General features: G+C 42.0%; 1 protein-coding gene and 1 pseudogene across 9 annotated transcripts in view; one reads left to right on the forward strand and one right to left on the reverse strand.

The window, feature by feature from the left end:
• The window catches only part of MYO5B (myosin VB), a 387,835-nt gene that overhangs the window by 118,542 nt on the left and 255,126 nt on the right, over positions 1-14,167 (reverse strand). For all 9 annotated transcript variants that reach the window (XR_016387637.1, XR_016387636.1, XM_089895168.1 and 6 more), the window contains 2 exons: positions 6,858-6,939; positions 6,190-6,330 (listed from right to left, as the gene is read on the reverse strand). Coding sequence is in view for 7 of the 9 variants with exons in the window: in XM_089895168.1 (XP_089751294.1) it covers positions 6,190-6,330; positions 6,858-6,939 (223 nt within the window). In the remaining 2 variants the exon portion in view is untranslated. The remainder of the gene's footprint in view (positions 1-6,189; positions 6,331-6,857; positions 6,940-14,167) is intronic.
• LOC149747639 (small ribosomal subunit protein eS27-like pseudogene) lies at positions 10,147-11,544 on the forward strand (annotated as a pseudogene).

Here is a 14,167-nt window from a genome sequence, read left to right on the forward strand (position 1 = left end):
TTAGTGATGTTGAGCAGCTTTTCATGTGCTTCTTGGCCACCTGTATGTCTTCTTTAGAGAAATGTCTGTTTAGGTCTTTTACCCATTTTGGATTGGGTTGTTTGGTTTTTTTAATATTGAGTTGCATGACCTGTTTATATATTTTGGAGATTAACCCCTTGTCCATTGATTCATTTGCAAATATTTTATCCCATTCTGAGAGTTGTCTTTTCATCTTGTTTATGGTTTCCTATGCTGTGCAAAAGCTTTTAAGTTTCATTAGGTCCCATTTGTTTATTTTTGTTTTTATTTCCATTATGCTAGGAGGTGGATCAAAAAAGATCTTGCTGTGATTTATGTCAAAGAGGGTTCTTCCTATGTTTTCCTCTAAGAGTTTTATACTGTCCGGTCTTACATTTAAGTATCGAATCCATTTTGAGTTTATTTCTGTGTATGGTGTTAGGGAGTGTTCTAATTTCATTCTTTTACATGCAGCTGTCCAGTTTTCCCAGCACCACTTATTGAAGAGACTGTCTTTTCTCCATTGTATAACCTTGCCTCCTTTGTCATAGATTAGTTGACCATAGGTGTGTGGGTTTATCTCTGGGCTTTCTATCTTGTTCCATTGATCTATGTTTCTCTTTTTCTGCCAGTACCATATTGTCTTGATTACTGTAGCTTTGTAGCATAGTCTGAAGCCAGGGAGTCTGATTCCTCCAGCTCCGTTTTTCTCCCTAAAGACTGCTTTGGCTATTCGGGGTCTTTTGTGTCTCCATACACATTTAAAGATTTTTTGTTCTAGCTCCGTAAAAAATGCCATTGGTAATTTGATAGGGATTGCATTGAATCTGCAGATTGCTTTGGGTAGTATAGTCATTTTCAAAGTATTGATTCTTCCAAACCAAGAACATGGTATATCTTTCCATCTGTTGGTATCACCTTTAATTTCTTTCAACAGTGTCTTATAGTTTTCTGCATACAGGTCTTTTGTCTCCCTAGGTAGGTTTATTCCTAGGTATTTTATCCTTTTTGTTGCAATGGTAAATGGGAGTGTTTCCTTAATTTCTCTTTCAGATTTTTCAGCATTAGTGTATAGGAATGCAAGAGATTTCTGTGCATTAAATTTGTACCCTGCCACTTTACCAAATTCATTGATTAGCTCTAGGAGTTTTCTGGTGGCATTTTTAGGATTCTCTATGTATAGTATCATGTCATCTGCAAGCAGTGACAGTTTTACTTCTTCTTTTCCAATTTGTATTCCTTTTATTTCTTTTTATTCTCTGATTGCTGTGGCTAGGACTTCCAAAACTATTTTGAATAATGGTGGTGTGAGTGGACTTCCTTGTCTTTTTCCTGATCTTAGAGGAAACGCTTTCAGTTTTTCACCATTGAGAATGATGTTTGCTGTGGTTTGTCAGATATGGCCTTTATTATATTGAGGTAGGTTCCCTCTATGCCCACTTTCTGGAGAGTTTTTAACATAAATCGGTGCTGAATTTTCTCAAAAGCTTCTTCTGCATCTTTTGAGATAATCATACGGTTTTTATTCTTCAGTCTGTGAATATGGTGTATCACATTGATTGATTTGCGTATACTGAAGAATTCTTGCATCCCTGGGATAAATCCCACTTTATCATGGTGTATGATCCTTTTAATGTTTTGTTGGATTCTGTTTGCTAGTATTTTGCTGAGGATTTTTGCATCTATGTTCATCAGTGATATTGGTCTGTAATGTTCTTTTTTTGTAGTATCTTTGTCTGGTTTTGCTATCAGGGTGATGGTGGCCTCACAGAACGAGTTTGGGAGTGTTCCTTCCTCTGCAATTTTTTGGAAGAGTTTGAGAAGGATCGGTGTTAGCTCTTCTCTAAATGTTTAATTCACCTGTGAAGCCCTCTGGTCCTGGACTTTCGTTTGTTGGAAGATTTTTAATCACAGTTTCAATTTCATTACTTGTGATTGGTCTGTTCATATTTTGTATTTCTTCCTGGTTCAGTCTTGGAAGGTTATACCTATCTAAGAATTTGTCCATTTCTTCCACCTTGTTCAGTTTATTGGCATAGAGTTGCCTGTAGCAGTCCCTTAGGATGCTTTCTATTTCTGCAGTGTCTGTTGTAACTTCTCCTTTTTCATTTCTAATTTTATTGATTTGAGTCCTCTCCCTCTTTTTCTTGATGAGTTGGCTAATCAATTTTGTTTATCTTCTTAAACAACCAGCTTTTAGTTTTATTGATCTTTGCTACTGTTTTCTTTGTTTCTATTTCATTTATTTCTGCTCTGATCTTTATGATTTCTTTCCTTCTGCTAACTTTGGGTTTTGTTTGTTCTTCTTTCTCTAGTTCCTTTAGGTCTAAGGTTAGATTGTTTGAGATTTTTCTTGTTTCTCGAGGTAGGTTTGTATAGCTATAAACTTCCCTCTTAAAACTGCTTTTGCTGCATCCCATAGGTTTTGGATCATCGTGTTTTCATTGTCATTTGTCTCTACGTATTTTTCGATTTCTTCTTTGATTTCTTCAGTGATCTCTTGGTTATTTAGTAACGTATTGTTCAGCCTCCATGTGTTTTGTCTTTTTTACGTTTTTTTCCCTGTAATTGATTTCTAATCTCATAGCGTTGTGGTCAGAAAAGATGCTTGATATTTTTTCAATTTTCTTAAATTTACTGAGGCTTGATTTGTGACCCAAGATGTGATCTATCCTGGAGAACGTTCCATGCACACTTGAGAAGAAAGTGTAATCTGCTGTTTTTGGATGGAATGTCCTATAAATATCAATTAAATCTACCTGGTCTATTGTGTCATTTAAAGCTTCTATTTCCTTATTTATTTTCATTTTGTATGATCTGTCCATTGGTGTAAGTGAGGTGTTAAAGTCCCCAACTATCACTGTGTTACTGTCGATTTCCTCTTTTATAGCTGTTAGCAGTTGCCTTATGTATTGAGGTGCTCCTATGTTGGGTGCATATATATTTATAATTGTTATATCTTCTTCTTGGATTGATCCCTTGATCATTATGCAGTGTCCTTCCTTGTCTCTTGTAACATTCTTTATTTTAAGGTCTATTTTATCTGATATGAGTATTGCTACTCCAGCTTTCTTTTGATTTCTATTTGGATGGAATATCTTTTTCCATCCCATCACTTTCAGTCTGTATGTGTCCCTAGGTCTGAAGTGGGTCTCTTGTATACAGCATATATATGGGTCTTGATTTTGTATCCATTCAGCGAGCCTGTGTCTTTTGGTTGGAGCATTTAATCTATTCACATTTAAGGTAATTATCGATATGTATGTTCCTATGACCATTTTCTTAATTGTTTTGGGTTTGTTTTTGTAGGTCCTTTTCTTCTCTTGTGTTTCCCACTTAGAGAAGTTCCTTTAGCATTTGTTGTAGAGCTGATTTGGTGTTGCTGAATTCTCTTAGCTTTTGCTTGTCTGTAAAGCTTTTGATTTCTCCATCGAATCTGAATGAGATCCTTGCCAGGTAGAGTCATCTTGGTTGTAGGTTCTTCCCTTTCATCACTTTAAGTATGTCATGCCACTCCCTTCTGGCTTGTAGAGTTTCTGCTGAGAAATCAGCTGTTAACCTTATGAAAGTTGCCTTGTTATGTTATTTGTCATTTTTCCCTTGCTGCTTTCAATAATTTTTCTTTGTCTTTAATTTTTGTCAGTTTGATTACTATGTGTCTCGTCGTGTTTCTCCTTGGGTTTAGCCTGTATGGGACTCTCTGGGCTTCCTGGACTTGGGTGGCTATTTCCTTTCCCATGTTAGGGAAGTTTTCCACTATAATCTCTTCAAATATTTTCTCCGGTCCTTTCTCTCTCTCTTTTCCTTCTGGGACCCGTATAATGCGAATGTTGTTGTGTTTAATGTTGTCCCAGAGGTCTCTTAGGCTGCCTTCATTTCTTTTCATTCTTTTTTCTTTATTCTGTTCTGCAGCAGTGAATTCCACCATTCTCTCTTCCAGGTCACTTATCTGTTCTTCTGCCTCAGTTATTCTGCTATTGATTCTTTCTAGTGTAGTTTTCATTTCAGTTATTTTATTGTTCATCTCTGTTTGTTTGTATTTTATTCTTTTAGGTCTTTGTTAAACATTTCTTGCATCTTCTCGATCTTTGCCTCCATTCTTTTTCTGAGGTCCTGGATCATCTTCACTATCATTATTCTGAATTCTTTTTCTGGAAGGTTGCCTATCTCCACTTCATTTAGTTGGTTTTCTGGGGTTTTATCTTGTTCCTTTATCTGGTACATAGCCCTCTGCCTTTTCATCTTGTCTATCTTTCTGTGAATGTGGTTTTTGTTCCACAGGCTGCAGGATTGTAGTTCTTCTTGCTTCTGCTGTCTGCCCTCTGGTGGATGAGGCTATCTAAGAGGCTTCTGTAAGTTTCCTGATGGAAGGGACTGGTGGTGGGCAGAGCTGACTGTTGCTCTGGTGCGCAGAGCTCAGTAAAACTTTAATCCGCTTGACTATTGATGGGTGCGGCTGGGTTCCCTCCCTGTTGGTTGTTTGGCCTGAGGCAACTGAACACTGGAGGCTACCTGGGCTCTTTGGTGGGGCTAATGACAGACTCTGGGAGGGCTCACTCCAAGGATTACTTCCCAGAACTTCTCTTGCCAGTGTCCTTGTCCCCATGGTGAGCCACAGCCACCCCCCACCCGCCCCTGCAGGAGACTCTCCAACACTAGTGGTAGGTCTGGTTCAGTCTCCTATTGGGTCACTGCTCCTTCCCCTGGGTCCTGATGCACACACTACTTTTGTGTGCCCTCCAAGAGTACAGTCTCTGTTTCCCCCAGTCCTGTCAAAGTCCTGCAGTCAATTCCCACTAGGCTTCAAAGTCTGATTCTCTAGGAATTCCTCCTCCTGTTGCCGGACCCCCAGGTTGGGAAGCCCGATGTGGCGTTCAGAACCTTCAGTCCAGTGGGTGGACTTCTGTGGTATAAGTGTTCTCCAGTCTGTGAGTCACCCATCCAGCAGTTATGGGAACTGATTTTACTGTGATTGCGCCCCTCCTACCATCTCATTGTGGCTTCTCCTTTGCCTTTGGATGTGGGGCATCTTTTCTGGTGAGTTCCAGTGTCTTCCTGTCAATGATTGTCCAGCAGCTAGTTGTGATTCTGGTGTTCTCGTAAGACGTAGTGAGAGCACGTCCTTCTACTCTGCCATCTTGGTTCCTCTCCAATATCATTTTTAGTTGTGAAAAACTGAAAGCATTTCCTCTAAGATCAGGAACAAGACAAGGGTGCCCACTCTCACCACTAAAAAAAATGTGCTGTGGATTTCAGTGTATTTTCATTCTGTCTTCCACTGTCTTATTAATTGTTCCTTCTCACTTTCAAAGGCAATGAAACTTGGAGAGTCCTTCTGGAAGGGAAACATCTGCTCCTCCTAAACCATCAAGCCACAAGCCACCCTTTAGAGGGAAGACATGGGAGACCAGAAAGTAAACTCAACTGGGCTCTTCCGTTTCAATACTGAGAACCACGTGGCTTCTACACCTTTTGATTAGAGTTTCCATCACTGGAGGGGCTGGCATACATTTACCCCCTGATCACCAAACACCAAACCAGGAGAAGTTTTGAAGATCATCAGATCCAACCCCCCTCAATTCATAGAGCAGAAAACCAAAGGCCAAAATAGTTAGGTGATTGATAACACCCAGTTCCCCTGCCCCACATTTCCAAGGCTGCCTGTTTCTCTCCATGTTGGCAACTCAGGCCTCTTCCTGTTATAGCAGGTAGCATCCATGACAAGCTACATGGGGGAAATCTACAGCTTTCGCCTGCTACCAAGCATGTGGCTCTTATCGCTCCCAAGCCATCTGGCATGGTAAAGATGACCCTGTGCTCTTGACCCACACTCTCTGGGATGCCTGTCTACAAGTCGGGGTCCTTCTCTCAGCACCTAGGTGATCTGGGGCACCAAATCCATACCACCATCACATCATGCCAATCCGTAACACCCAGTCTCTGCCAAAAGAGGCACATGTTCACCAATGTAGAAATACCTGCCAGTCATACTCAACGTGTTACCTTCTGGTATCTTCTAATATGCAGAATAGACACCAATGCTTCTCCCAGAAAACTAAAGGCCAGCTAATCACAGATGAAATTCCAGCTTTGAGATCTCACATGTTCCCCTGCACCACAGAGCTGTCCTCTGCCCCACACCCCAAGCCTAGAATTGAACTGATTCAATGATAGCATCATCAGTTTTACCTTACATTCTTCATCCAACAGGTCCAAGATGCCCAGCTTAGCTTCTATGAGGTCAATACAAGGTTGGTTATCATAAAAATCAATCAAGGTCCAAGGGATCTGCTCCTTCATGTATTCCTCTTGCTCCAACTTGAATACATGCTGGTGTAAGAAGTGAAAGGTCAAGGTTAGTGAACTATAGACACACCTTAACTTTCAACTCCCCTGAGCTTCAACCACATGGGTTCTGAGCCCTGGAGGATGGTATACACTCGCTAGAAAAGGTTTAGGCACAAGTCACAGTCATGAATGCAGAAGAAAAAAGCTCAGTTGGGTGATCCTCACTCCCATGTGAGGCCTTCCCTAGGACACTCCAATAATCACCTGTAATGTCATACCTCAACCAGTAGCGAGAAGCCTCATAGCTGGCTTTCAATTGCTCAAATACCCCAGAAGCTCGGGGTCAAAAGAGTGGGAGTCAAAGCCAAGAAGAGGATCACTGACCTTCTTCTGAGCAGTGGGGAGCACCTGCCTAGAGCTGGGGCACCACCAGGAAACCAAGGGCAGGTCAAGGCAGAGCTAGAGCTCACTGACCCTGGACAGAAGAGAAGTAGGCCGGGCTGTCTGTCACTCCCTGGTGGGGAGAGAGGTCTCCCCGACCCGACATGTCCGGGTCCAGAAAAACCTACCAAGTTGAACTGTTGCTGGAGCTTCTCATTCGCATAGTTGATACAAAACTGCTCAAAGCTGTTCACGTCAAACGTCTCAAACCTGCAGAATGGAAAGAGCAGAGGATAAAGTAAGAGACATCTCCTTTTACCAAAGGAATCACTGGGACTTCAGCAAGGCAGCCCTCGTCCTCTGCTCCCATCCGGCTCTAGCCTTAATTCCAGCACACAATTCCCATCTGCTCTTGTGCCCAAAGAGACCACTGTTGCCGGCATTAGCACGACAGAGTCCTATTAAATAGGAAAGTGAGAATGTACATCTTTTTCGCAATTAGAAAAAGTACTGACAGCAGGACATTCGGAAAAAGCAGGTGTAAAAAAGAGAAAGTCACCCATGATTTTATCACTCATGTTAACCACCAGTTACATTTTGGTATGTTTCCTTCTAGTGATTTTACATTTTTGAAGAAAAGTAGAATTATATGTAAAATTATACCTATATTTGTCATTTAACTCCCCATTCGTTATTCAACATTTTCCCATGCCATTGTTCTTCAAAGGCATCAGTTTTATTTATTTATTTATTGTTTTTTGGCTGCATTGGGTCTGTTTTTTGGCCGCATTGAATCTTCGTTGCTGCCCACAGCCTTTCTTTAGTTGCAGTGAGCAGGGGCTACTCTTCATTGCATTCTCTTGTTACAAAGTACAGGCTCTAGGCAGGTGGACTTCAGTGGTTGCAGCATGCGGGCTCAGTAGTTGCGGTGCATGGGCTCTAGGTGCGTGGGCCTCAGTAGTTGTGGCTCACGGGCTCTAGAGTGCAGGTTCAGTAGTTGTGGTGCATGGGCTTAGTTGCTCCGCAGCACGTGGGATCTTCCCGGACCAGGGATCGAACCCGTGTCCCGTGCACTGGCAGGCAGATTCTTAACCACTGAGCCACCAGGGAAGTCCCGAACGACATCAGTTTTAATGTCTGCCTCATGGACCCTCGTATGGATCACAGATGCTGCTTTAGGCCTGAGGATTGTACAGGTGCCCAGGTGAGGGGACCAGTGGGGCCAGAATTTAGCTGATGCCCCCCTCAAGTCTGGGAGGGAGTATTTGCCCCAGAAGGGATGCCTTTTTCCAATTCACACAAAGGCTTCTCCTGGGCTGGCAGTGGCCCCCATGCAGATGAATCATAATTTAACCAATCACCTATTGTAGAACATTTTGGTTCTTTTTCCAGTTTTTAGCTGCTATCACTGCTGTGACAAATATTGGATATACATCTTTGAATTCATGATCTTTAAGATGCTATTCTAGAAGGAAAATTACCATGTTGGAGTTTGTTTTCTTAAATGGTAGAAGAAAATTACCTTCCAGAAAGATGGAGCCAATTGATGTTATCACCCTACCCCCACCCCAGCCTCCCAATGTATGAAAGCATCTTGCTCACCTAATCCTGGTTAATCATGTTGTCTTTAAATTCATGTTTGACTTAGAGTTTATGTACAATAAGATGCACCAATTTGAAAGATATATTTCAATGAGTTTCTGATAAATACTATACTACATGTGTCCATCATCACAATCCAGATATAGAACAATTTTTATCACCACAATCACCCCAAAAGTTCCCTTGTGCTCCAATCAGGTACGTTCTCATTGCCCCTCACTGGGAGTATTAATGCATCACAAATCTTTGGTCAGTAATGTAGATTAACTTTTAAAAATCTTTGGTTAATTATTATACGAAAAATGTTGTTCTTTGATTTTTAATATCTTTTGATTATTGATAGAGCTCAACATTTGTGTGTGTGTGTGTGTGTACTAGTTGTCTGTACCTTGTGAACTGTCTGTGATTGGTGAAGTATTTGTTGGGTTTTAACTTTAAAAAATGGACTTATTTGAGCTCTTTATACTTTAGATCATCAATACTGACATCAACTACTCAACTGCAATGTTTGCAATATGGCTTGATCACTGCTGGGGAACGGAGTTGGAGAAGAGGTGGAGCCTGCAGAGAGGAGGGCAGGTAAGGAGATGAGACACGGCACAGCACAGCCAGGCACAGTCCCACCTGCAGACCTTGCATGCTACACTTGAGGGGTTTGGATTTCACCAGGAGAAATGGGGAAAATTTGAAGGATTTTAAATTAAGAAATGACAACCAGGGCTTCCCTGGTGGTGCAGTGGCTAAGAATCCGCCTGCCAATGCAGGGGACATGGGTTCAAGCCCTGGTCTGGGAAGATCCCACATTCCACAGAGCAACTAAGCCTGTGTGCCGCAACTACTGAGCCTGCACTCTAAAGCCTGCGAGCCACCACTACTGAGCCCGCATACCACAACTATGAAGCCTGAACACCTAGAGCCCATGCACCGCAACAAGAGAAGCCACCGCAATGAGAAGCCTGTGCACCACAGTGAAGAGTAGCCCCCGCTCGCTGCAACTAGAGAAAGCCGCGCACCGCCAACAACCCAGTGCAGCCAAGAATAAATAAAATAAATTTATTAAAAAGAAAAGAAATGACAACCATACTTGCATCTTAGAAACACTGTGATTTGTGGGAAGGTGTGCGAGACTGAATGCAGGAGGTCGAGTAAGGCAGTTATTACTGGAGCAGTAATTCAGGAAAGATCCAATCAGGTCATGGCTTAGGCTGGTGGTGGCCAAGTAATGGGAATGTTCTAAAGACATTAAGGAAGGTGGAAATGAGAGGACTTCAAATGACCAATGGCGTGTGGAGATGAGATTCACTTGTACAACTGAACGGATGTGATCGCCCACCAAGCTGGGAGCATTATTATAGCATCAGCAGCTTCAGCTACAAATGAGTGGGGCCACCATGTTCGCAGAGCAAAGGCATCAGGCTGAGGGGGTAAGAAGGGGAAGAAATCGAGGAGGAAGAGGTACCTTTTTCTCATTCACGCACCATGCTGAATGAGCTGGCGGGGACCCTGTAAATGAGCACCTATAGAGCACCAAGCCCCAGATGCTTCATAAGCTCCCTGAACACCCACAACAAACAAGAGCTCGGGTCTGTTACGAATCCCATCCTACTGTTGAAGAAACTAAATAACCTGTCTGAAGTCAGAGAGTCAGTAGACAGAAGAGCCAATATTTGAACCCAGAGAGAGTGATTTCTGAGACCACATGAACTCAGAAAGGAATAAAAGTTCCATTTAAGAAAGAATGAAAAATAAATAAGTCAATAAAAAATTAAAAAAGAAAAAGAACGAAAGAAAGAAAGAAAGAAAGAACAAACGAACGAACGAAAGAAAGAAAGAAAGAATAAATGAAGAGGACGCCACGCGCCCAGGTGAGTGCTGCTGCTTTGGACAGGCTGGGCTTGCGAAAGCCTCAACATGCCTTTGGCTAGAGATTTACTGCATCCTTCCTTGGAAGAAGAAAAGAAAAAACATAAAAAAAAAAAAACTGGCTGGTTCAAAGTCCAAATTCTTTATGGATGTAAAATGTCCAGGTTGCTACAGGATTACCACAGTTTTCAGCCATGCTCAGACAGTGGTGCTTTGTGTTGGTTGTTCAACAGTGTTGTGCCAGCTGATGGGAGGAAAGGCCAGACTCACAGAAGGGCGTTCATGTAGAAGAAAGCACCACTAATGATCCACGCGACTTCCTGAACTTGCGTTCTATCACAGAAAGCCTTATCTGTTTAGTAATTCTAGTTAATCTACCAAGGTGATGTAATTATGTTTAATTTTGTAAGGTATACAACAATGCTCTCCTATTTTGATGTCAGTTTTTCAATAAAGTTTTGGTTATGAGCATAAATAAATAAATACATAAAGAAGGAAGAGATGACTAGGAAGGGCTGTGGAGGAGAGGAGAACTTCCCAGGGGAGGAAGTGTTTGAGCACGTGGAGAGCGGGAGAGGGGTGACGCCGAGGGACCCCAGGCTGGGGACACAGGCTTCAGCCTTCATAACCTCACATCGCTAGCCCTCTCACTCTTTGTATGGGTGACTGAATTTTCTCAGTCTTACATAAATTTATGCCAGCCCTTCCAAACAGGCTGAACTACCACTCCCTAATAGAAATGTTGGAGCTGCCCCTGGTGGGGTTGGGGACGGTAGTGGTGGTGGAAAGGCAGCACCATAAACAGCAGAACCAGCAAAAATAAATGCATCAGATGCCCAACAGGGTTGGCTCAGTGCCCAGAAAACATCAGGCTTCTCCTCCTCTGTGCCCACCTCCCCCACCAAGGTATAAGACGCAGAGAAGTGGGAAATCATCTTGAGATCAAAGGAATCAACTGCTTGGAGACAACCACATTAAAGCACAGCCTTTGGTCATGCCCGCAGAAGAGAAGTAATTCTAGGTCAATAAAACACGATCAAAGGTGCAAAATCCAAGCTGGAGGCACTCCAGACCATGCAGGAGGGAGGCACTGGCTCTTCTAGTCCTTACCCTGGATTAGGGTCCTCCCAGCCCAGAGGATGGTCCTATAGCCCGAGTTATGCCTCCTAGGACCTCATTTCCTCCCCCTATAATCCCGTCACACCCCAAGAAAGGTTGATGATGACAGCCAAGTCCCAGAGGAAATTTCATTAATAAAGCCTAGAAGGAAGATAAAAGAGCTACCCTAGCAACCGGCCAGATAACAGCACATGGGCGTGTTTGCTGAGCTTGGACTGGGCTCCACAGATAAAGGATTTAAATATCTCCCACTTGTCATTTTTTAAAGGTTTACATTGGTAGCACTCCACAAGGAACATTCTCATTAATTTGAGAGGGCCTGAAATTAGCTCATAATTTCTCTATTTCTAAGATATTATCTGGTAACAATTCCTCTGCCGTCTAGTGTAATTACTGTAATGCTGGAGGGCCAGACATGAATGAGGGGTTTGGGTAGCTTGGAAAATGTCTAATAAAACCACAGATAGGGAGATAGGGCAACTTCTCTAAATTAAATTGTATTTGTAGTAATTCTTGCCATCAATAGAGATGACTTTTTAAAATAAACACAATGGATCAATTTATAGTTCACAAGATTAAAATATCACAAAGAAATTTATATATGAGAGGGAATTGGATTTCTCTTCTAAAATCAATGTTGGGAATATTTAGACTAGAATGCTTGGGTGGGAGGAAGGTCAAAACATGAAATAGGATTTGATGCTGAGACCTGAGATCTGTACTCACGGTGGTACAATTATCACCCCTTCTTCAATGTTCCCCTATCTTCAAAAACGTAGTAGAAAAGTAGAGAATTCCCTTCTCATTCTACCCGACTTCAGGATGGGGTAAGGGATACAAGCACCTCTATAAAAATAAGGCAGTGTCTGTGGGAAAGTGAAACTGCAATAAAAAGAAGTCAACCCGTCACTCTGAGTTAATTATTAACCTCCACGAACCATTCATTCTAGAGCAGAGAGGCAATGAGATGCTTTGAAGGTTGGGAAACAGTTCTTCCCCTGGAGCACAGGTCAAAGGAACTAGACTTTCTTAGCTCAGGCTTGTCTTTCTATTTCACTAAGACCTCTCTCTATCCTTCTACCAAAGGTCAAAAGAAAAGATATGTGATATAGGTTAGACATAGAGGGGGGCTTCTAGGGAATGAGTACTAAAATTCAAACAAGTCCTCTCAAGGTCTCTTTCCCTCCTGAAGCCCATGAAACCTCACAAGGGCACCTTGCAGTCTGTTAGGGAGGCCAACCCTTCTGATCTCTTTACTAAACAATCCTGGGGTGCCAGCTGCACCTAAGAATGGCAGGACTTGAATTCTGCTCACGTGCTTCTCTCTGTGCCCAGATGTCCCCACATAGGACTTGTCCTTCAGGGACAGCACAGTTCTAGGCACTGCTCACATCCCAAGGTCAAGAACAGTTCTTCTGGAGGACCTAAGTCCATTCAGTTTGCAGTGTGCTCCAATTCCTGGCTCTTCTCCATGTCTGAAAATCTAATGTGGGACAGAAGGATGCCCACCATATGGTAACCCTCTCCCAATCCATCAGTCAACTGTCCCAGGAACTGTAAGGGCTGCAAAGAAGAGCAAGTCATGGACCCTGCCCAACAGAACTATTAGGAGGATAACATGAAACCAGTATATGAAACCTTCCAACTAGTAGAGATTTTATGTGTTACAAGAATTTAAAGGAGGGTGAGTTCATAGGGGTGCTGGCATGAACAGAGAGAAATGGGAATTTATCCAAGCTTTAAGACTATGTAGTGGTATTTGGTTCCAGGAATGCTCCAAAGGGCTGTGTCAGAGCAATTCTGGAAGGTTGAGCTTGACTTTCGAGCACTCTGAGTTACATGGCTCTCCTGGGAGACTCAGAGATTCCAGGGAGAACCCAATTGCTTCGGGTGATCTGCTGGATCTGAGAACACTGGGGCCAGCTATGCATGTCTACCCTGAAGAAGACATGTCCAGGAATCTTCTGGGCTGTCCAAGGTTGGGTCACTGTTCACAGGCTGCAGGGTAAATGCAATCACTGACTTCTCCCCCTCCATTCGCCATGAAACCTTTCCATACTAGACAGAGAGGGGATGGGTAGTCTTCTCCAAATAAATAACTTAGGATTGTGAAATTATCTGTAAGTCTATTTTGAAGAGTGAGACCAAGAAAACAAAACATAACAAAGACACAAAGAATTTCCGTCAAAAAAAAAAAAGAATTTCCATCAAAATGATGAAGGCAAATGGTGAGCCTAAGAAATTTACTTAAAATATATCATTAAAGGCAACTTACAGAATTGTAGAACATGTTTGCAAATCATATTTCTGAAAAGGGGTTAATATCCAGAATATATAAAGAAATCCTACAACTCAAAAAAAAAAGTAAATAACTTGATTTAAAAATGGTCAAAGAACTTAAAACATTTCTCCAAGAAGATATATGAATGGCCAAGAAGCATATGAAAAGACCATCATAAATCATTAGAGAAATGCATATCAAAACCACGAGATACCACCTCATACCTATTGGGATGGCCACTGTCAAAAAAAACAGAAAACAACAAGTGTTGGCAAGGATGTGGAGAAACTGGAACCCCTGGGCACTACTGGTAAAAATGTAAAATGGTGCAGCTACTATAAAAAACAACATGGATGTTCCTCAAATAATTAAAAATAGAATTACTATATGATCCAGCAATCCTACTTCTGGTTATATATCCAAGAAGTCTAAAAGAAGAGATATTTGCACACCCTTCCTTGGTCATTGCAGCATTTTCACAATAGCCAAGAGGCAGAAGCAGCCCAAATGTCCATCAATGGATAGATAAATAAAATGTGGTACATGCATACGATGCAGTATTATTCACTTTTAAAAAAAAAGGAAATCCTGTCACATGCTACAACATGGTTGAATCTTGAGGACGTTATGCTA

Source organism: Delphinapterus leucas, chromosome 14 (genome assembly GCF_059928025.1).
Source record: "Delphinapterus leucas isolate spDelLeu-1000000601 "Yukka" chromosome 14, BTC_Dleu_Yukka2, whole genome shotgun sequence".
Taxonomy (NCBI): domain Eukaryota; kingdom Metazoa; phylum Chordata; class Mammalia; order Artiodactyla; family Monodontidae; genus Delphinapterus; species Delphinapterus leucas.